Source organism: Canis lupus, chromosome 28 (assembly GCF_011100685.1).
Source record: "Canis lupus familiaris isolate Mischka breed German Shepherd chromosome 28, alternate assembly UU_Cfam_GSD_1.0, whole genome shotgun sequence".
Taxonomy (NCBI): Eukaryota; Metazoa; Chordata; class Mammalia; order Carnivora; family Canidae; genus Canis; species Canis lupus.
Window position 1 is genome coordinate 880352 of NC_049249.1, and position 23200 is coordinate 903551.

Sequence of the window (23200 nt, forward strand, 5' to 3'; positions counted from 1 at the left end):
TATGTTGTTGGGAATAATCTATATTTGTACATGGAAATTTAGGTTGTTTTTCAGAATGTTCATTGTTATAAAAAGTCTATAATGAACTTTCTTGAGCAGATATCCTTTCCCTGTAGTTTGATATTCTCATTAGTGTGAATTCTGGGATGTAGGTTGTTAGGTCAAAGTGTCCTTAATATATTTTATTTTGATGCACTTCTCAGGAAGGTTGCATCAAACATTATACATACACGCTCTTCCATCTAATGTACATCCCGCCATCCCATATGTGAGTGCCCATCCCAGTCCTCATAGCCCCAACAACATTGCCCAACTGGTGATTTCATGGTCGAGTTCACTTATATTTATCATTACTGAAATTGATAGCATTTTTCATATGCTTATTAGCCATCCCTATTTATTTTTCTGTGGATTTATTTTTATCTTTTGCCAGTTTTTCTCTGTGCGTATCTGTGTATGAGATTATGCTAAGAAAGTATAGATAATACTTTTTGCTCTTTTTAAAAACAAGAATGTATATAATTTTTAATAATACTCTTTTAGCATGTGATTAGGTGATCATATGCTTTTTTCTTCTAGCCACTTACCTACAACAAATTGCATCAATAGATTTGATTGTTCTTATTCCTTTAGTGCACCTCCTTCTTCTGTTTGTAAATATCTTATTTATGATTTTGAGTGCATATTTATAAATGATAGTGGGCTGCAGTTTTCTTTTTGTTATGTTTGTCAGGTCTTGATATCAGTATTATGCTAACTTCACTGAAAAAAAAAACCTGTTTTTCTTTCTTTTTATTCAAGAAGAGGTTAAATCCATAATTCTTATATTATTTAAATTGTTCCTATGAAACTCTTAGGCCTCAACTTTTTTCATTATTGCTTTGTTTAGGCTCTTAAATGTCTCTTTGACCTTGTTTAGGTAATAGATATTTTAGTCAGTTTGTACAAATGGTCTCTTGATTTATTTAATTTTCTGTATGATTATTTCCCCCTTCTTATTCAGTATTTGTAGACTCATGCTGTATTTATCCCACACCCTCCCATTACCTAAGGAGCTGAGGACTTATAGATTGATTTAATGAACCAACTTTGGATATATTCTCCTAATTTTTTTTCTGTCTAATTCTAAGATCTTGGTATTTGGCATCTTCAATTTTTTTTTTCTAGAGCTAATGTGATGCAGTTTTAAAGACCTCTTGACTCATATATATTTTTTAATGTCCCTATGGTTAAACTTTTTGGTTTTTTTATTGCTATCATTTTCATTTTGTTTTGTCCTAGTCAGAGCATGTGATCTGTATACTCTCCATCTTTGGAATACTTACTCATGTTTCCACTATAGACCTAATGTTCAATTAATTTTTGTGTTGGGTGCCTGCAAAAAAATGCATATTTTCTGTTGCAGCATAAAAAGCTTGTTACCTCTCTAATGGTTAATGTTACTTTTTTCTATTTGATGTTTTTAATGTTATTTTTAAAAGATTTTATTTATTTATTCATGAGAGACAAAAGAGAAGCAGAGACCTAGGCAGAGAGAGAAGCAGGCTCCATGCAGGAAGCCTGATGCAGGATTCGATCCCAGGGCTCTGGGATCACACCCTGAGCTGAAGGCAGATGCTCAACTGCTGAGCCACCCAAGAGTCCCAATGTTATTTTTAAAAGCAAACAAAATGAATAACATGAAAGCATGTAAAATAAACAAAATATATAGTATGCTGAGAGGAGTAAAAAAAAGAAAACCCAAACATTTACATTATAAAGTCAAACATAAAATGGTTATCTGATATATTACAGGCGTGCCTCTTAAACTGGGTGAAAAGCCAAGACCCAATCTTCTGAGATCTAACAAACATGTAACAAAAATCAGAGTGACTCCAAAATTGTTCTGGTTTAATGAACACATCTGTCTAAAAGCATCATTCACCAAATATAGTAGACAAACATTGCAGTGTAGAAGGCAAAGATTGGAAAGATGAGAGAAAAAGGCCAGGGACTGTACTGTAGGAAATAACTCTAACTAATGTTTCTCAGTTTATTTTATTTGTTTTAAGTTTTGCTTTGAACTTTACTTGACATCATTCCCTTACCCAGTGGTAACTGTAAATTGGTTTGCATGTTTTTGAACTTGTTGTGATGTGAACTTGAGTACCTATCATATGTACTCTCTTCATCTGGCTTCTTTTACTCATTGTTATGTTTGTGGGATTTGCCCCTGTTGTTGTGTATGTCAGTAGTTCATGCTTTTTTATTGTTGAGTAGTATTTTTTTGTGACCATCCATCCATTCTGGGTTGTTTCCAATTGGTAATATGTACACTATGTACACATCTTCTGTGGATGCATAGTCATTTCTGTTGGAAATATATCCAGAATGAAAGTGGGCATCATAAGCTGTACATATGACTTGCTTTAGTAGATATTGTCAAACTGTTCTCCAGAGTAGACGTGCCAAGCACATGCACCAGGTCTTCCTCTGCCAGGGTTCTAGTTGCTCCACATCCTGGCCAATGTGTTGCATTGTTAGTCTTTTAGATGTTAGTCACTCTGCTGTGTGCAACTATCCTTTGGAACAGACAGCTTTATATCCACTGTGCAGGTGTAGAAACTGAAGCTTATGGAGGTTAACTCAGTTGCACAAGGTCACAGAGGGAGGGCATGGTGGAGGCATGTGGGTTCAGCATTAGCCTTACAGTGCAGGTTACTAGCATGTCTGAGAACTTACAGGGGTCACTGTTGTTCAGTACATCAAGTCCAAATTCCTCTTTCAAAGTCTGAGTCACTATGAAATAAGCCTGAAGTGCTAAAATGTCTCCTATTCTTACAACAATCTTCTGAAGTGGGTCATGTCGGGATCCTTGTTTTACAAGTGGGCTGAAGCCACACCATCAGTAAGTGGCAGAGACAGCATTCAAACCAGGCAGACTGACTCCAGAAAACGCTCTCTGAACTCTGAACTCTGGTATTCTCCTGTAAATCTAATGTTTGCCCTGACAACCTGTTGGAGAAGCCAGAAGCAAGTGACTTCAGAAACAGTGGCTCTGCTACCTGTTCAGCCCAAACCAAATCCTTACCATATCCTGTGAATGAGATTTGAAACAGCTCTCCAAAGGTCCCACGCACACTACCTTTCCTTCTGCGTTAGGTTTGTTGGTTCCAAGTACTTGATAGCTACTTGGTAAACAGGGACATTGTAACTCCTGCACACAGGGATAAGACTTGAGGTGAGCTGGTGGAGAAATGAGGAAGCCACAGATGGGGAATCCTGGGACTGAGGAACCCAACATCCACCTATAACATCTGTAGGAGTAGGCCGAGGCCCATTCAGTCTAACTGTTGGCATGGCCCTTATTGTTGGATGACCCTGATATTAATTGCCAGGCAGTCCATTCAGGGCATAGCAGGACCTAAGGCAACTGCTGGACGTGTGAAAACTAGAGTCAGTCTCCACTGGCTGGGCATGGCTGCCCAGGGGAGCTGGGCTTCTTTGGGGCACTAGTGTGCAGCCAGGATGGAGACTCAGCCATGTGGCCAAGGCCAGGTTATGGTGTGGGGGCAAACAGGTGCCCAGGTCCCCTCAGGATACTGGATATCAGCTCAGTGTAACATGATCCAATCCAGACCCCTGGCTGGTGGGGCAGGGGCTCCTCAAGATCTGCCGACCCCAGACAAGGTTTGTACAGATATTAACCAGGGAAGAATCCACACCTGGGAGTATTAGCATTGGGCTGGGGAAGGCTGGAGTCTGACTGGTGAGTCCCTTGAGCACAGAGGCTGTGTCTAATCACACAGAGGCAGAATAAGAAGATAGCCAGACTTTGTAGCGAGATGCCTGGGTTCAGTTCCTGGCTTTGTCCATTATCCATTGGGTAACCTTTGGTAAGCTACTCACCCTCTCTGTGCCTCTGTCTTCCCATCTATAAAACAGGGGTAAGGGATCCCTGGGTGGCTCAGCGGTTTGGCGCCTGCCTTTGGCCCAGGGTGCGATCCTGGAGACCCGGGATCGAATCCCACGTCAGGCTCCCGGTGCATGGAGCCTGCTTCTCCCTCTGCCTGTGTCCCTGCCTCTCTCTCTCTCTCTCTCTCTCTCTGTGTGTGTGTGTGACTATCATAAATTTAAAAAAAAAAAAAAAACAGGGGTAAATGTAGAGAGTTGTGAGAGGAGAAGAGGAATGTGTGTGAAGACCTTGGAACAATGCCTGCACATATTAAACCCTCTCCCAACTGATGACTGGTATCCGGGGCTAATCCACAGACTTAAATGTCTATAATTAGGTGTCTTGTTGACAGTCTCAGAAATCCTTGGATTTCAGATCCTCTGGCTCCTCTGCAGCCCCTAGTCGCGCTCCCATGCACTGCCTTTCATGAAGTGTGCCTTCAGCCCTCAGCAGGCTCTGGAGATGACGCCTGGGAACAGACTTTCCCTGCCAGTGTGCTGCAGTTCCTTGGCCTTGTACACAGCACCTACCCTCAGGACCCTGCATGGCGGGCCCCGGAGTTCCTCCAGATGTTGGCTGCAGTCACCTTCCCTCTGGGAACCCATAAGGTAGGACATGTCACTGCCCTGCCCAGTAAGAGCAGGGATAAGCAGCATCATGCTTCAAGGGCAAAGAGAGAAATTTTTCCCTACCTTCACCCCAAATTAAAATGCATTTTAAGGCAACTTGGCTGAAACGTTAGGTAAAAAAACTGGGGTAATTTTCCATTTTTTGGCTGAGATTCAGCTTGAGGTTGCTTTCAGCTCTGAGATTCAGTAATTTCCTGAGTTGTCCGGAATCTCAGTAATGAGGAACTTGACAGACCAAGTCCAGTTCCATATGGAATACTCACACACTGCTAATGTGAAGCAACAAATTCCATCCCAGGAAGCCAGTGGGCCATGTACCAGATGGGAGACAGGGAACAGGAAGTATCCTGTCTTCTCATCTCAGGCCCCTCATCCTGTTTGCTGGCCTTGACTTGGGACTTTTTGTGGTCTGAGGGTTTGCTGAGGGCCAGCTTAGAGCCAGACAAGCCGAGGCTGGGAGGGCAGAGGACCAACTGGCTCCTGAGGATGCCGCATGTGTGGGCCAAAGGAAGAGTGGCCTGGCAGGCCCAGGGGACTGGAAGTGTTTGGCAGCTGAGAGGAACAAGTGAGGATGGTGTGAAGGGCACGTGCAGGAGAAGCAGGGCAGACATCCCCTCATCACGCCTAACATGGTGCAGTAGGAAACATTCCCCAACAGGGAGGGTATACTAGTGACACCTATTTGCAAATTCATAACTACGGCTACAGGAACATGTTAGAAGGCACGCAGTGTTAAGTGGAACATTTTTTTTTTGTTTTGTTTTGTTTTTTTTAAGTGGAACATTTAGAAGCTGTGCCAAGCACAGTGTTGGCATATAGTATTTGCTCCATAATTATTTGCTAAACAACCAAATGGATAAAACCAGTCTGTTCTTTCAGCTAATCTTTTCTAGAAGTGTGTTCATGTTCACAGCTGCCGCCTGCTGAATACCTACAGCAGTCCTGAGTTTGATGCTCTACCTAACTTTAGTAGCACCCTAAGCAGGTGGTTTCTGTAGGGGAGAAGTGAGATCCAGAGGGGCCAAGAGGGGCTGAGCAGTTTCTGTTGCATGTAGTGGGGGCTGTGTGGCCCATCTTACAAAATGTTTGAGAGAATGAAAGAGGCCACAGTTTACATGAGTCATGAGTGACAGAGTCAGGATTGAAACCTTGCTCTCTGACCCGAAAGCCCACATCCTTTCCATCAGTCAGTTTAAAATAAAATTAAATGGTCAAATAAAATTTGAGTAATTAGTTTCAATGAAAAAAACTAAATATAAAGACTAGAAGATTTACAAAAAGATAAAGTGGTTTGGTGAGTTAATACCAACTAAAGGAAAATATTGGAAAAGTGGGCATTAAAAAAAAAGATATAGTAAAGAGCAAAGGAATTCACTGTGGGCAGTGCTGCTGGAGGGGTGGTGGATGGGACAGAGGCCATCTGCCCCTGGGGCCAGGCAGAGAGGAAGGACTATCCCTCAGGCTGCCCCCCACCACCTCCCAAACTGGGGCCTCTGGAGGGAGCCAGGACCCTGAAGTCTGCGGCCTGACATTCTTCATCCAGATCCCCACCTTAGCTCTGACACCCGCAGGCCAGGCTCACCATCTGCTGAGCTGAGGTTCCAGGCGACTGCCTGCCAGCAGCCCACACTCTGATCCAGAGCTCTTCCTCCTCACACTCAACAGTTCCTGCCTGGGGGCAGGTCAGGCCCAAGGTCACCTCCCCAGTGACCGCAGATGAGCCAGATCCTGTCTTGGGACTCCTGGCTCCAGTTTCAAAGTGCTTATCCCCACACCTCCTAGCCTTGTCCCAGCTCTGAGTCCGCTTCAAAGGCCTTTGTTGCACAGAAAACGTGATAGGCCCTTGTCGTGCCGTGCAGAAGGCTGGTGGCCAAAAGGCTTCGATTTGCTATAAATATATATGGCATCTTTCCAGGCAAAGCCGCATGGAGCTAATTAATACAGTCACCACCTCCCTAGGTGCCCTTAAATTCGTTTTATGGCTTAATTAAGAACAGCTGCATTAATTTTATGAATGAGCAAAGGGAGGTGCCAACAGATGAATACGCATGGAAAGTTCAAGGGCCGGGAGTCAGGAGCCCCTCGCTGAGTGTCCTTGTGTGTGTCATTCAGTCTCCCAGCATCCCCATGTCCTCCTGGATGGATCTGGGCTGACAACTCCAGCTTCATTGATCTAATATTTTAATAAACATAGAAATGGGAAAGTGAAGGCCAAGGGGCTTCAGGGGTTTGAATGCCACAATTTGAGGAAGTCCTACTTGTCCCCCCAGAGGGTCCTGTCTGTCTATAACTGTGGAGCCTGGCAGGCAGTAAAGGTAAGGGCTTCACCAGCAGGTGAGAACAGGCCCTCTTGACCACAGCCCATGGTACCAGGCATTGCCATATGCACTGTTCTCTCATTGTGGCCTCATGTGTCTTTGTGAGGCCTTTTCATGGTTGTCATTTGACCCATGGTGAGCTGTGGCTCCAAGGAGGGACATGGCTTGCCCAGGACACACCCTGGGCTTCATCACTGAGCCCTGCAGTCCTCTCTTGCTGTATGCTCAGCTTCTTTCCATGATTCCTGCCTATCTCATATTCAGAGACCACAGCAGGCTGCCTGATAAGCAATGGAACTCTGGGCAAATTGCCTTCCTCCTCGGAGCCTCGATTTTGTTACACGTTAGTGGGTTTGATAAGAATCCCACCTGTGCATGCCTCACAGGTGGATGCGAATGTACTCTGAGGCAGGGCAGCCCCCTCATGCTTGGGTTCTCTTATCTTTAAGGAGCCCATGACTCAGCCCGCCCAGAATGCCAGCAGTCCTGGGGCTGAGGCTGACCGTGACGGCATTGCAGAGCATTTACAGGCTCCTGCCAAGTCACATCCCACCCGGAAGCAGCTGAGGGAGTTCATGCAGCTACTCTTGAGGGAGTTCTTGCTGGAGGCTTCCAACCCCAAGCAGTGGCTGCCACTGGAAGTGCTTCTGGAGGTGAGTTACAAAGAGTGTTTTGGGGCCGCGTGCTGTGGGAGCAGGCCTGGGGGGACATGGGCACCACAAAGGCAGAGGATGCCCAGAAAGACCTGAGAGCTCATCCTTTTTTGAGAGCTCATCTAGGCCTTCAGATGAGAACATCTCCTGGGACTGCAGGGATGTGGTGGGAACCGAAGACCTTTGCACAGCAGGGAGACCACCAAGCAGCATGGAGATAGATGGCTGAGGGCAGGTCTTGGCCAGGTCCCTAGAAGCAGAGCCTAAAGCAGGGATTTTTGGTAAAGTCATTTGGGGGCTGTGCTCTCAGGGGAAGCAGAGAAAGGATACAGAGGGGGACGGGGGAAGAGCGAGCTAAGAAGGTCTCTGCTGTAGTCTGGTCCCAAGGGGAACACTGGTGTGCTAGTTGCATCCCAGAGTTGGCCCCACCTTGAGTTCTTGCCCAGTAGTCATTGCCTGTGGGTCCTCCACAACTTGCCTCCTCCACCTAGGAAGTGAACATCACCTCTTAGGTGAGGGAATTTCATCAACAGAGGGCGATACCCTGGAGAAGAGGCAGTTGTGAGCTGTGGGCAGCCTACATTTCCAGCAGCTGTGGTATTAGCATATGGGCCGAGCAGGTGGGCACTAAGTGGACATGATGGCTGTGTGGCCTTGTGGCCATGTGGCCACTCTCTTAGTCCTTAGTATGCTTCTAGGCTTTTCCAGACAGTGCCACCAGCCAACAGAAGCGAGATTTCCAGTCTGAGATCCTGCTTTCCACCATGGAGATATTTCACACGATGAGTGGAGGCAACGTGCCCTTGCTCAGAGGTAAGTGGAAGTGACTTTCTCCTCCTTTATGACACAAAGCTTCTGACAGCCTAATGTGAAAGCCAGTGTGCCCACCAGCCCCTGGCCCAGCCCCTGGGTCACAGTGCCACAGGGCCCCTTGAGAGCCATGGGAAGCTGCACTCTACCTGCACATCAGTCCCTCCAGGAATCTGCAAGGAGAGCTCACCACCCCTGCCCAGAAGCCCCAGGGGAGGCACACTTGCCACTTTTCATGACATCGTTGGGCTACTCAGAGCCTCTGAGCTAAAATCAGTTCTCCTCTGGCTTCAGTAGGAGTGGCTTCTTCCCATGAGGGAAGTCAAGATGTCACCTGGAATTTAACATTCTTCTGCTCAGCATCTGCACCCAAGACTGGGCACAGCAAGTATTTCTTAAATGGAAAATGGATGAACCTGGATGACGATGTTGCCACTACCTGTAAGAGGTTCAGATCGAAGCTGCCTTCAGAATGCTTAGTTCTAGGGCAGCTGTACCTTCCCAACAAGATTAAACAAAAGTCCTCCTTGTAGTTTCTGAGCCATAGAATCCTTAATGATGTGGCTGGTCTTCCAGACTCTTCCTTGCCCCAGTGTGGCAATTCTGACTTTGCATCTTTCTTGGCGAATATCTGAAGGGCAGTAAGGAGAGTGGTAAAAAACATATGCTGGTAGTTCCAGTTCTGCCGTTGGCTCTGTCACTAGACAGCAGTGTGACTCAGGGCAGGTCCCTGAAGCTGTGGGTGATGATGGCAACTGTGGTTAAATCAGAGGGTTGTTGACAAGGATTAGCTGAGATCATCACATCTCCATCTGAGCACAGCGCCTGCTGTGGTGGTAAGCACAGACAGATGACATACAGCTTTATCCTCTGCCCCCCATGGCAAGAAGGCCTTGGGTCACTATGACAGCCTTCCCATTTACCTTATGCCTTCAATTCTCCTCCACCCTTCTTCCAAATGCCTACCAGAATAAGTGCTGTCCCTTGCTTGTCTTCTTCCCACTTGGTTTATGCCACTGACTAAATTGTTCAACACCAATTTAGTTTGGAAAAAAAAAGTGTGTTCATTGGGCACCTACTGTGTATAAGACCCCATTTTCCAGCAACAGAGTATACAGAAGGTTACATTGGTTATACAGAGGTGAGTAAGATGTGGTTGGTTACCATAAGGGGCTTGGTGAATGTTGTGGAGAGAAGGCTGTTCAGACTGATGATTTCTCAGACCTTGTCTGTGTCCTCACTACCTCCACCCCAGACAGTAAAGAGCCTCAGCCAAATGCAGAAGCTGCTGCTGCTCCTTCACTCGCAAACATCTCTCACTTCACCCAGAAGCTGGTGGAGAAACTGTGCAGTGGGATGTTCTCAGCAGACCCCAGACACATTCTTCTCTTCATCATAGACCACATCATGGTGGTAAGAATCCTGGGACGGCCACAGTGGGTGGGGGGATCTCCTGCTGACCCATCAAGTGTCTGTATGACACCCTTTTGGCTTCTGTCTAATTGGATCTATTTCCAGGAAGGACCCAGAGTCCTGAGATTGATGGGAGGAAGGAGGAGGACCTTTTTGGTGCAGGTAGCACCTGGTGGATGTTGAATGCCCTACAGGGCTCTTTCCTCCAGCCACCTGAGATCCATCTCAGAGAGTGTGAGCTGCAGCCCCCTGTGTTGGCACTTGAGCTCTGTCCCCTCCTAGATGCTACAACCCCCACTTTGGGCTTTTATTGTGATTGTTGGTTTAATCTTAGTTATTGTTATTTCTCATCAACAAATGGCCAAGAAGTTCCTTATCTCCAAAAGCCGTATTTCATTTCATTTTTATTATGTACCTTCATGGGTCATATGTGGGCCTTCCTGAAGTTGCCACAAGTATTTTTTCCTAGCCTTATTATTCCTGCATGTGCTCTCCTTCTCTCCCCACATCCATCTATATATAAACACCCACACATAGAAATGCAGTTATAGATACACTTTCAGATGTAAGTTAGTTGTGTATACATGTGCACACATTCTTTACTGTACATGTGTACACACACAGAGAATCACACAATCTCAAAATTCTAGAGTTGAACCCTTTACTTTGTCCTTACCTCCCATTCTGGAAACTTTTCCTGACAAGTGGCTATTCAGTCTTTCCTTGAACCCTTCTTGTCTGAGGAGTTCACGATGGCGTGAGGTGGTCCTAGCCAGTGGGGTGCCTGTGATTGCTGGAATACTAAAATCTGTCTCCAGAAACTCTGCCAGTGGTTCTCAGCATGCCTTCTACGGCAGAACCCAGGGGAGCCACTCTCCTTTCTCTTCACACCTCGTAGAGAGGGTGACATCAGTGTTCCTAAGATACTTCTGTCTGTGGAGTCAGCCACAGACCCAAGGACTGGGCCTGGATATAGCCCCTAGCGTGATAGTTTGGTTGATGCATAGTTCTGGGCAAGCCTGATAAGAATGTGTTCAGATGCTTCCTCAAGGATAACCCCAAGATGGGAGAAACATGCCTTGTTGGCTCTGAGGGGATTAAAATCAGGGTCTTGGGCAGTTGTGCTGAGAATTGAGAATAGCCACTGAGCTCCCATCTTAGTTCAGGCTGCAATGACAGCACTGTAGACTGGATGGCTAAGCAGCAGACATTCTTTCTCACAGTTCTAGAGGCTGGAAGGTCCAACCAAGGTCAAGGTGACCGAAGATCTGGTGTCTGGGGAGGGCTCTCTTCCTGTTTTGCAGATGGCCATCTTCTCATTGCATCCTCATGTAATGGAAAGAGAGTGGAAGCAAGCTCTTTCTCATCCCACCATGAGGGCTCCATGGTCATGACCTACTTACCTCCCAGAGACCCTGTCTCCAAATGTGATCACAGTGGGAAGCTAGGGTTTCAACACATGTTTCAGAGGATGCAAACATTGAGTTTATAGCAGCTCCCTACTAGTCAAAGCAAATACTCAGAGCTAACATCAAAAAGTGGGTGCCCACTGGGGCTGATGTGCCTTCAGGGGGTGCCAGGCCAGACTCGACTCCACACATATCTGCCATTCTTCTCCCCTGCTCGTTGCCTGTGACTTTCACAAATCTTAACTTCAGGTTGGCAGATGGGACCCATCTGAGGAGAAGGACAGAATACTGATTTCCAGCAGATTTAAATAAAACTTAAATTTACGTGTAAATGCTTATATTACCTATGCTATTTATGTATGTATGTATGTATGTATTTATTTATTTATTTAAAGAGTTTATTTATTCATGAGAGACACACAGAGAGTGAGAGGCAGAGACATAGGCAGAGGGAGAAGCAGGCTCCATGTAGGGAGCCTGATATGGGACTTGATCCCGGGATCCTAGATTCACACCTTGAGCCAAAGGCAGATAGATGCTCAACCATTGAGCCACCCAGGCATCCCTACCTATGCAATTTTAAGAGAGCAATTTATAACTAACAAATTGTCTTTCTAATAGACTGAAACATTTTGCACATAACTTTTAGCTATGGATTCTTTTGTTTTTAAAATTGTTAAATTTATTTTTATTGAGATATAATTGACATATAACACTGTATAAGTTTAAGGTATACCACATATTGACATGATACATTTATATATTGCAACATGATTGCCACCATAGTGTTAGTTAACACCTCTATCAAGTCATATAATTATCATTTCTTTTTTTGTGGTAGGAACAATTAAGATCTAGTCTCTCAGCACCTTTAAAGTTTATAAGAGAGTATTATTGTCTATAATCACTATGCTGTGCATTTATCCAGGCATTTTTTTCATATATTAGTTACAATGAAGCGATGAAGCGATGAATAGATGGATGGACCCATCAGTATTAAGTCTATGAATCAGGACTTCAGTTTTCCCCTTTAAGTTTCTCATGTACTAAAAATTACTGGACTCTTATCTCTTTTAGATGATATGGTGGTTAAAAGCACGACTCAAGTGTCTGGTGTGGGTTTGGCCCTTGCTGACCACTTACCCTCTCTGACCCTCAACCTCCTTATCCCTAAATTGGGATAATTTTAGTGCTTGCTTCATGATATTATAATGTCTAAATGAGGCAATACATGTAAATTGTTGCAAAAATGCTTAGTATGGTAACTGGAATATTGTAAATACTTTATGCATAACTACTATTAATAGTACTTTCTTATACACTGAGTGTCAAACCATGTTACCAGCATTCCAGAAATTTCTGGTTCCCATCTATGTTTATAATATGATGGTGGTAAACTTTTAATTTGTTTTCCTTTTTCAACTTTTAATTTTATTTTATTTTATTTTTTTTCAACTTTTAATTTTAATTTTTATTTATTTTTATTATTTTTTTAAGATTTTATTTATTTATTCATGAGGGACATAGAGAGAGAGAGAGAGGCAGAGACACAGGCAGAGGGAGAAGCAGGCTCCATGCAGGGAGCCTGACGTGGGACTCGATCCCGGGGCTCCAGGATCACGCCCTGGGCCAAAGGTAGGCGCTAAACTGCTGAGCCACCCAGGAATTCCCCTAATTTTTATTTTTAAAAAATTTCTTTTCAACACAAATTTTTGAGAAGTTCAGATGTTTGAATTTACTTTAGAGATTGTTCACTTAAATAGAAGCTCAAAGATAGAGGAAGGTAGTCCTATTTGAATTTTAGATCACATCACTTTTTGAAATACAGAAGAGACTAAAATTGTATCATTTTCACAGGTAACTGGGTTAGTATCTAAAACTCACAAAGTGTTCACAAGCACCTGTGTGTGTTTATTTTATGATACAGGTCATTGAGAATGCCTCTTCTCAAAAGGATGCTGTCATCAGTGCTTTATACAGCAGTTTAAATAAAGTCATTCTTTACTGCCTGTCCAAGCCCCAGCAATCCCTCTCCGAGTGCCTTGGTCTTCTCAGCATCTTGGGCTTCCTGCAGGAACACTGGGACATTATCTTTGCCACCTATAACTCCAACATCAGCTTCCTCCTGTGTCTCATGCATTGTTTTTTGCTGCTCAGTGAGAGAAGGTAAGAGCTGCCTACTTGTTTCCTTGCTTGCTAGTGGTCCATACAGAAAAGCAAGCTTTAGAGAGACATTTGATTGGGATCAATATGAATGATATATGTATTTTTGTTTATCCGGTTGTCCAAATTATGTGCAGTGCTTGACAATATGGTAGACTGTCCTCAAATGTGTCCACGTAACTGAGCCCCTAGAATCATCATGGAATAGTAATTTACCCCATTTCTACAATGCTCAGGTTGTAAGATACCTTATTTTTTTAATAATAAATTTATTTTGTATTGGTGTTCAAATTGCCAACATACAGAATAACACCCAGTGCTCATCCCGTCAAGTGCCCCCCTCAGTGCCCGTCACCCATTCACCCCCACCCCCCGCCCTCCTCCCCTTCCACCACCCCTAGTTCGTTTCCCAGAGTTAGGAGTCTTCATGTTCTGTCTCCCTTTCTGATATTTCCTACCCATTTCTTCTCCCTTCCCTTATATTCCCTTTCACTATTATCTATATTCCCCAAATGAATGAGAACATACACTGTTTGTCCTTCTCCGATTGACTTACTTCACTCAGCATAATACCCTCCAGTTCCATCCACGTTGAAGCAAATGGTGGGTATTTGTCGTTTCTAATGGCTGAGTAATATTCCATTGTATACATAAACCACATCTTCTTTATCCATTCATCTTTCGATGGACACCGAGGCTCCTTCCACAGTTTGGCTATTGTGGACATTGCTGCTAGAAACATCGGGGTGCAGGTGTCCCGGCATTTCATTGCATGTAAGATACCTTATTGATTTCATTTTTGGGACAGGAAACTCCAACACTGAATCTACACATTGATTTCATGATGCAGCCAGATTTCAAAAATATTAACATTTTATAAATGCGATCTTAGAATGGGAAAATATGTAATAGAGTGTATCATGCAAGCCAGGCGTAGTTTTCTACACACACACAATTTAAATTATAAAATGACATCCATAAGCACACTTGTATAAGAAATATTAATAAAAAGAAATAGAATTAAGTGTATATTTTAAAAAGATTTTATTTGTTTGAGAGAGAGAGAGAGAGAGAGAGAGAGCTTGAGTGTGTGTGTGTGGGGGGGGGGAAGGAGCAGAGGGAGAGGGACAAGCAGACTCCGTGCAAAGCATGGAGCCCAACGTGAGGCTTGATCCCATGACCCTGAGATCATGACCTGAGCCGAAGCCAAGAGTTGGATGCTTAACCGACTAAGCTACCCAGAGACCCCCTAAATTAAGTTTATTTAAATTCTTTTCTTGAAGCCCAAAGTTTGAAAATGTGTTAGATATCTCTGTGTATATACACTTTCTTCTTTTTCTCTGGGAATATTCTGTATCACCAGTGCCTTGGCATCATACTGCTCACAAATGTTATCTCTTATTAATAAAGCCATGTAGAGCATAGAGGAAAAGAGGGCTATGTAATATTATACTTTTCTCTTGTCATTTTGTTGTTACCATTTTACCTCAATACTAATTATGTTTTATTACTTGAAAAAAATTCCAAAAATGTCAAACTGACTACTGAATGTTACAAAACTCAACTTGGTTTTGTCTTAAAATTCTCTGGCAATCATTGGGAAACATTTCTGGCCCAGAGGAAGCACTTGCCATTTTATTTGTTTGAAGTAAAAGAATTAATTTTTGGTGGGTTAAATTGGGAGGTTCTTCTCTTTTGTCTGTATTATAAGAATTAAGCCTATCCATTTTGGAAGCATAGGTAAGAAGAAAGGAATGCCAACTTATGTGTATGCTTGGATTTCCATCTTCCTCAGATCCCTCTGTTTAGCTATATGGCCTCCAAATTCAAAAGGACTTTATTCTAGAAATTTCAAGAATGGGTATTCTCATACGATGCTATATTTTCATTTAATTGTTTGTCATTTTTGGTTTAATCCACAAACATATCCTGTATGTCTGTTCTGCTTGGTTGACTTAAGGGGCCCAGAGAAGAAGGCACGTAAACATGAACATGATTAGGAGCCCCAGAGCACATAGTTCATGGGGAATCTAATGTGTAAATCACTATGCCTCCACTTAGAACCAACTACATGATGTGCAGGAAAAATGGAAAAGTGAATCCTTGTTAAAAAAACTACTAAGAATTTCAAGACAGTGACAGCAGAACCCAAACATGGGACCTTTCTGAGTGTGGACCCATTATGACTGCACAGGTCACGGGCCCATGAAGCTGCCCTCGTCCTTTCCAGGTGGGACGAGATCAGAGCCAAACAAAGGCAGAGTTCAATACTTTGGGAGTCTACAAAAACAAATGACCAGTTCTGATGGTTGGGAAAGCAGGAGAAGGTTCAGGGGCCTTCTGGGAGCATTGATTAGATTTAATAAGAGAATTTTTTAAAAAGGAGTTTTTCCTATTTTTCCTATTGCTATTGTATAATATCTGTCACAGAAGTTGTCATGAGGTGTTTGCTTTAACTTGAATTTATCTGTTTTTCCAATTGATAACGTACTGAATTTGGAGGATGATTATTTGTAATAAAGAATGATGGAATGATCCCAAAGAAACTGGAGTTTATAGTGAAAAATCTGGTCTCCTAGTTACCCAGAAGGATTTGGATTGGAACCCAAGCCTAGAATGACTCCTTACCATCAAGTCTTTCTTTCTTCAAATGAAGAAGTGAGAGAAAAAGGAGAGGAAGACTTCCCAAGTTTGAATGATGGTATATTTTATTTGCTTATTTTTTGGGAGAGTAGGTGAGTGGTGGTAACTTCTGGGTTGCATTCTTCAGCTCTGTGGAACTTGGTCAGACTAAGAACTTGGCCAAGTTACTATAAAATTCCAGAGGATGTCACTGTAAGTTGATTTTACTTCTCAGGCAATCTCTTGAATTTTCCTTTGGATACTAGATATGGGAACTGGAATGTCGTCTCACCTTTTTCAAGCTGTTACCTGTCTCTTTCTCAACTTTCTTCTCTAGAAAATAGGACTAGAGTAAATAAATTCCTTATTTCTATGACATTTTTGGGTTGATGGAGTTTATTTTTGAATTTGCTAATATCAAATCAAGTTAAAAGGACTGGCAATTTAAAAAAAAATAGCAGATGGATCTATGTATTTGGAAATTGTTCTTTTTTGATCCAGGAAGCTTCAACAGACTTTCTTCCACCACTTTTGTCTGATGACTGTGCTCCCTTACCTCATGATACCATATAGTAGGCACAAGGGCATGTTTTCTGGTCATGTAGGTGCCCAAAGCCACTGCTTAAAACTCTTGTGAGTTTGAAGTGTACTCTGACACAGTTAATTACAACATGAACATGAATATTTTGGGTTTGGCTAGTAGACTGAACAACATCCATACTTATAGGATGAGAAAAACAGACTTAGAGGCTGGTGCCAGAGGAGTGACTCAGTGGTCCAAGATCCAAGGGGGTTTAGGCATTTAGGGTAACTATGAGGCATAGCAGGTAGAACTGGCCTGATAGATTTGTCCATATCTGGACAAATCCAGGGCACTGAGATTGGTGGATAGTGGGAAGCAAGATTCAGTGGTAGGAAAGAGGATTGGCTTGGGGTCTGTGTCTCTAGGTATAGTTTTGGGTTTGATGTCCATTCCTTTGAGGGGCCAACAAAAAAGTAGGTTAGAAGGAGCTGTTGGAAGTGGTATTTGGTTACCTAGAGTGTACACAGGTATTTTTCTCTTTTGTATCTAATGGAATTGGGAGGTAGAGGAAAGAGATTCCCCGTGTCCATCAATCATATTTCCCAGCTCTGAACATATGAGGCAGACAGGATTTGGTTGTGGGCAGTTAGGGTGGGGGAGAAGCCAGCTCACATGGATATTTGTAGCATTGTCTACATACTGTCTACTTTCTGGCCAGAGCTTGCAAAGCTTAAGTGATGTTCAAGAAGGAGGCAATAAAAGCCACAATGATACACCATCTCCTGGCCTTTGCTGAGAGAGGCCCCAAGGACCCCCTGACTGTGTGATGTGCTCTCTTTCTGTGTTAGTCCAGAACAACATCCAAAAGATGGTGCGGACCCTCTGGCAGCAGCTTGTGGCACAGAGGCGACAGGAGCTGGAGGACACCTTCAAGATTGATCTTTCTGTGAAACCTGGAGAGAGTGAAGTGAAGATTGAAGAGATTACCCCACTCTGGGAGGAGACGATGCTCAAGGCCTGGCAGCATTACTTAGGTCTCTGTCCACTTGGCTTCAGGGAACAGAACTGCTGGGTCTCACAGATGCAAAATTTCGCAAACTTCCTCTGGGACCAGAGCCTTTTCCAACCAGATCTTCTGTGGTGTATGGGATTCACATCACTGAAACTTCACGAATCTTTGCTCACAAAGAATAAATGCCGCTTTGTATCTTGGGTAAAAGGAAGGTCAGAGATTTTAGCAGATTCTAGTAATTTCTTAGAGAGAGTGGATACAATGTCAAAGCTCTAGCTCTAGCCTAGAGTTTAGGGTTCTAGGTCTTGCCCTGATATTCATCTACCAGCTTTGAAACCTTGCACCAAGTCATGCAGTGACCTGGAGCTTCAGGTTCTTCATGTTCCAAGTGAAAGTTTTCACCCTGACAATATTAATGACCCTTGAATTCTTTCGGTGACTCAACATTTTCCCCTCATATTAGTAAATGCAGCAAATGTTGTTTCAATTTTTTTAAGATTTTATTTTTAGGCAATCTCTACCCTCAACGTGGGCTCAAACTTACAACCCTGAGATCAAGAATTAATTGCACCCTCCACCGACTGAGCCAACCAGCCCACCCACCCAGAATTTTGTTTTTAAAATGGTCATTGCTCTCACATTATGGCTCCTGTACTTGTTTTAAGTCTTCCAGCATCACAAAATTCACAGTGATTCAAAAGTTAGTTGTTTCCATGTGTACCATCCCACACTACCTGGTGAAATAGAACTTTTATTTCATTGGCTTTCCAAATTAGCCCTGGAAAATATGTATGTATGTACAAGCCTATGTGCATGCATATGTAATTTGAAGTCAGAATTTTATATTCCATTTCAGGGAAAAGTTTAATAAAGTAAGATATCTATCCCCATACACATATAGTGAAAAAAAATGGTGAGATGGGCCTTAGTGCTTACAAATGGCTCTCTTCTTTGTCATCACTCATGTATTGAAAATTCTCTGTATTTGATGACCTGTGTTTTAAACACATTATTTTATTTACTCTTCATGACACCAGAATGAGGTTAGATGGTATCATCCCCAGTTTATAAGATTGAGGACACAGAAACTTAAACTGCTTGTCCAGCATCTCACTTTGAGTCAGTGGAGCTAGGGATCTAAGACAGGTCTGATGACACCAAAATTCACACTATATTTCTTAGTTAGAAAATAACAGTGTGAGCTTGTAGTCTGGGCTGTGTTCCTTATTGGAGGTGGCATACTGGGATTGTGCCCCTGGCTGGCCCTTTGAAAGCCAAGCTAGTTGTAGAAATAGTATGTGGTCTCCTCTCAACTTCACCTCTGACAGTTTTTGCTTCCCTGTTCCTAGCATCTGAGAAGAAGTCGCTGTCCAATCGCTCGAATGTGGGACACCACAGCAAAGTCTCTTCATGGAGTGGCAGCTTGTCTTCAGCTATGAGGCTGATGCCTGGGCGGCAGGCCAAGGAGCCTGAGTGGAAGACAGAGGTGAGCTCAGACCCCTTTCCTTAAAGAAGCATCAGGCATTCGTTTCAAACCCCATGAGTCATGTCTTCTCTCTCTGTTGTTTTTGGACATATTCTTCTGAGAATTTAAGGTTATGCATGTGACTTATCACTTGAGACTACATCTAGAAGAGCCAGGTCTTAGGCTAGCTTGAAGTGAGTATGGGCTCCTCTGGAACTCCAAAAGCAGGTATTCTTTATGGCATTAAAACCTAAACCAATCCTCGTTCCCACTCTCCTTTTGAGTCAGATGTGCTCAGAGAGCACTAGCTTGCAGCTCAGTAAGAGCTGTATGTGTGGGCTTAGCAAAGTGGGACAGAACTATTGGCACCGTTACCAGGAGATGTAATAGTAGATCCTCTCGACTACTGAAGGGGCTGAGTTTTTGGCTTATTTTTTTTTCCAAATTAATTTCTCTAAACTGCATGAGAAACCATTTTAAAATTCAGTGGCACCAACAATGAGTTTTTGTGATCGTGGATGCTGTTATAAGGAATCTGGAGCAGGAGGTGTCTCTATTCTCTGATGTCTGGGGCCTTGGCTGGGGTCATTGGAAGGCTCATTTACTAACACATATGCTTGTTCCTGCTGATTTTAGTCTGAGACCTTAGCTGAGACTGTTGGCTGGAGCACCTATACCTGGCTTCTCCATGTGTCCTGGGCTTTCTTACAATCTGGTGTCTGGGTTTCAAAGGAGGCTATTTTCCAAAGAAGGGGGAAGGAGAGAGAAAGAGTGAGAGAGAGAGAGAGAGAGAGAGAGAGAACAAGAGAGAGAGCCAGCTAGACAGACAAGGAGATACAGAAAAAGACAGAGTCAAGAGGAAGTCACATTGTCTTCTGTGACCTAGCTCCACCTCTGCTGCATTCTTTTGGTTGAGACAGGCACAGAGTTCTGCCTAGGTTCAAGGGGGAGGGAAATAGACTCAATCTTCTGGTGGGGAAGTGGCAAGATTGTGCAAGAACATGTAGGACTAGAAATATTGCTGAGGCTCTTTTGGGAGAACACAGTCTGTCATATTCTAATGCTGGGGTCACTGACTTATTTTCAGAGGTAGCTTGTGGTCATTGAATAGACATGACCTTAGGGTCAGGAGACTTGGGTTATTTACTTAACTTCCCTGAATCTTCACCTCCTTATCTCTACAATGGAACAGATAACTGTAGGAGATTGTGGGAAGGGGCTCCCCAGGGAGGTGAAAAAATTGGTTGATAGACACATGCCACAACAGGAGCTCTCAGCCCGTGTAGCTTTGGAAAGTGAGATTGACTCTAAATCCCACCTGCTCAGAATATGGGCTCCGCTGTCCCCATGGCTCTGTTGTCTACTATGGCCAGTGACTGATGGGAGGGCACTATGGTCAGATGCTGGGGAGAAGAGAGGAGCAAAGGCTGCCTGCAACTGCCTAGGCAGCCTGGGGAAGGAAGGAGACTTTCCTCTTTCCAAGTTACAGAAACAAGAGGATTTAGGACATCTGGGGAAAGAGCCCAAACATAGAAGGGAAGACAGAAAATGAACTTGACTGGGCTGTCTGGCCACCTGGTGTTCAGAACTGAGGGTAGGCTGTGTTCTCAGCCTGTTGCCTTGTGGAAAACACTGCTCAGTCAGCTTATTGATTGGCTGACCAAGTGAGCGAACAACTCACTTAGGTTCATAACAGCTGTGTCACAGCTATTATCAGCTCCCTTGTATAGTTGTGGAAACTGAATATTAAAAAAAAAAAAGAAAAATAAAACCCAAGGGCTTTTTAGCCAGGAAATGGCAGTGTGAAGACAGGATCTCCTGTCTCTATACTGCCAAGCATGACCTTAGGCAACTATGTGACCTCTCACAGCCTCAATTCCTGATCTTACAACTGGGACTGTGCTTTGTTTGCACTAGAATCTGTGGAAGTGCTTGGAAACTGGAAACTGCAAGTGCTTTAGAAATGGAAGGCCATTTTCAAAATTCCATCTTCCTTTATCACTCTCTCTGCCAAAGGGAGGACCATCTCACAGGTGATAAAGCTGTGCTGAGTCCCAGAAGCTGGAGCATCCCCACCTGTGCCCAGGTACTTGCTCCTGACCAATGCCACTTGTGACAAGAGGGGGCCAGACATCTTCCTCTGGCTTTACCCTGGAACTTCTTGGTGAAGTCCCTTGACCAAGTCAGCTTTTTTTTCCAGGAGATCAATTTAGTCAGGCTGTGGAGGCCAAGGAAGGGATGGCTGGGTTGCTAAGCATGGATATTTGTATAGGAACGTTTGCAGACTATTGATGTGCCTCTCACCACTCCCCCTCCCCTTCCTGGGTCATTGTCATTGGACTCAGTTGCCTCTGAGTCCTGGGAAGATTGGTTGAGAAATGAATCATCTGAAAGAAGCTGAAATAGACTGCAATGTTTGAGGCCATGTAGGTCTGTAAATGGCTTATAACAGTTTGCTCCAAGCTCACACTGAAAGATCTGGAGGCAAAAGTATTTTAAATTGGCTCTGTCTTTGGTGAAGGCAGGCTGCTGAAGATACTGTCTTCTACAACAGTTGAGGTCTCCATTCATTTACTCATTCACTCAACAAATATTTAGTAAGTGCTTGCTTTGTACCCTACTGTAAGCACTGAGCTTACAGAAGAGAGGAAATCTGACATATTCTCTGTTTTCATGGAGACTGCATTTTAGGGGATGAAGATAAACAAAAAAACAGATAGATCATTTGTAATTATGGATGGTGCAATTAGCAACGAGGAAAAATTGAGCAGGGTAAGTGGGAGAGGGTGGCTGTTTATTTTTTTTATTTTTATTTTTTAAAAGATTTTATTTATTCATGAGAGAGAGAGAGAGAGAGAGAGAGAAAGAGAGAGGCAGAGACACAGGCAGAGAGAGTCGCAGGCTCCATGCCAGGAGCCCGATGCGGGACCCGATCCTGGTACTCCAGGATCGCGCCCTGGGCCAAAGGCAGGCGCCAACCCCTGAGAGGGTGGCTGTTTAGATAAAGGTGTTAAAAGCCCTCTCTGGAAGGCGGGCATAGGAGCAGAGAAATAAAAAAGAGACTCTGGAAAAGCGGTGGTCAGGCAGAGACGACCATCAGACAAAAAAGCTGAGACCGGCATATGCTGAGGTGTTCAAAGGCAGCGAAGACCAGTGTGGCTGGATTGAAGTGGACAGAGGGAAGCCCCTGGGGACATCCCCTTCAGCTCTCACCATCAGGAAGAACTGTGCTTTTCCAGAGCAACTCATCAACAACAGGACTTTTGTCACTGTTACATTTCTGGGCACTTAGATGTAACCATGGCCCAGCTCTTGTAACTGCATATACCTGGCGCCATAAATTTCTGCAAAACATATGCACATGAATACATGCATACATGCACACACCCCTCTTCTTGTTTCTTTCTTCCTTTTGGAACCACCATGATCTTCAAATAATTTATTCATCCTTTTTTTCAGTTTATATTGTCTAGGAGACTTCTAAAAGACAAATTATTTTTGAAACAAAGTGGACTATGTTTTAATTTTAAAAATTGATGTCTGCTTTGGGGCATACTACACCAGTGACTTGGTCTGGGCTGGGTACAGTGCCTGGTACATAGGAGACTCTTAAAGGATGTGTGTGGCACTGCTTGGAGTGATGGCATAAAATGCTTTCCCTCTTTTTGCTAAGATGAAACTCAGCAGCCTTCAAATCCCACATCCATCACTCATCCTCACAAGATGCCTTTGTTGCTAACAGAAGGCACAACTTCTCAGGTACATATGTAGACTGTGATGTCATAGGAGAAGAGCATCAACTATTTGCCCTGGGGTCTGTTTAATTATTTTTAAAAATTAATTTTGATTATTACAGCTGATTACACCTCAGTGAGCAATGTAATTGATATTTTCTAATGTATCCCAAGGAACATTTTGTACAACATGCTTTTTGTTGTTGAAGGTTAAAGACTCCATTATTGGTTTTTGCCTAAATATGCCTACATCATTAGTCCCTCCAGTGAGAAGGTCGCCATCTGGAAAAAGCAGCATGGAGACATTATTCAGGCACAAGTGCATGAAATTGGTGTTTCTGCATCTTCTGTCTCTCTTCTGGAGAGAAGAGGCTTGTAATTAAAGGAGTTGGTTTTGGAGGAAACATTATTCATTTGGTGTTATTCCTTATCATGTCAGCAGCTGACAGCTCTGTAGCACTGATAAATTGTTCCTCAGAGTGAGACATATGATGCACCATTCCTAATTCCTCTCA

At 43.5% G+C, this 23200-nt stretch overlaps 1 protein-coding gene across 10 annotated transcripts in view; it reads left to right on the forward strand.

Moving 5' to 3' along the window:
• Window positions 1–23200, forward strand: part of WDFY4 (WDFY family member 4) — a 286497-nt gene that overhangs the window by 124652 nt on the left and 138645 nt on the right. For all 10 annotated transcript variants that reach the window (XR_005380348.1, XR_005380346.1, XR_005380347.1 and 7 more), the window contains 8 exons: window positions 4378–4542; window positions 7331–7534; window positions 8233–8347; window positions 9600–9757; window positions 13094–13332; window positions 15909–16030; window positions 17323–17508; window positions 18836–18972. Coding sequence is in view for 7 of the 10 variants with exons in the window: in XM_038578030.1 (XP_038433958.1) it covers window positions 4378–4542; window positions 7331–7534; window positions 8233–8347; window positions 9600–9757; window positions 13094–13332; window positions 15909–16030; window positions 17323–17508; window positions 18836–18972 (1326 nt within the window). In the remaining 3 variants the exon portion in view is untranslated. The remainder of the gene's footprint in view (window positions 1–4377; window positions 4543–7330; window positions 7535–8232; window positions 8348–9599; window positions 9758–13093; window positions 13333–15908; window positions 16031–17322; window positions 17509–18835; window positions 18973–23200) is intronic.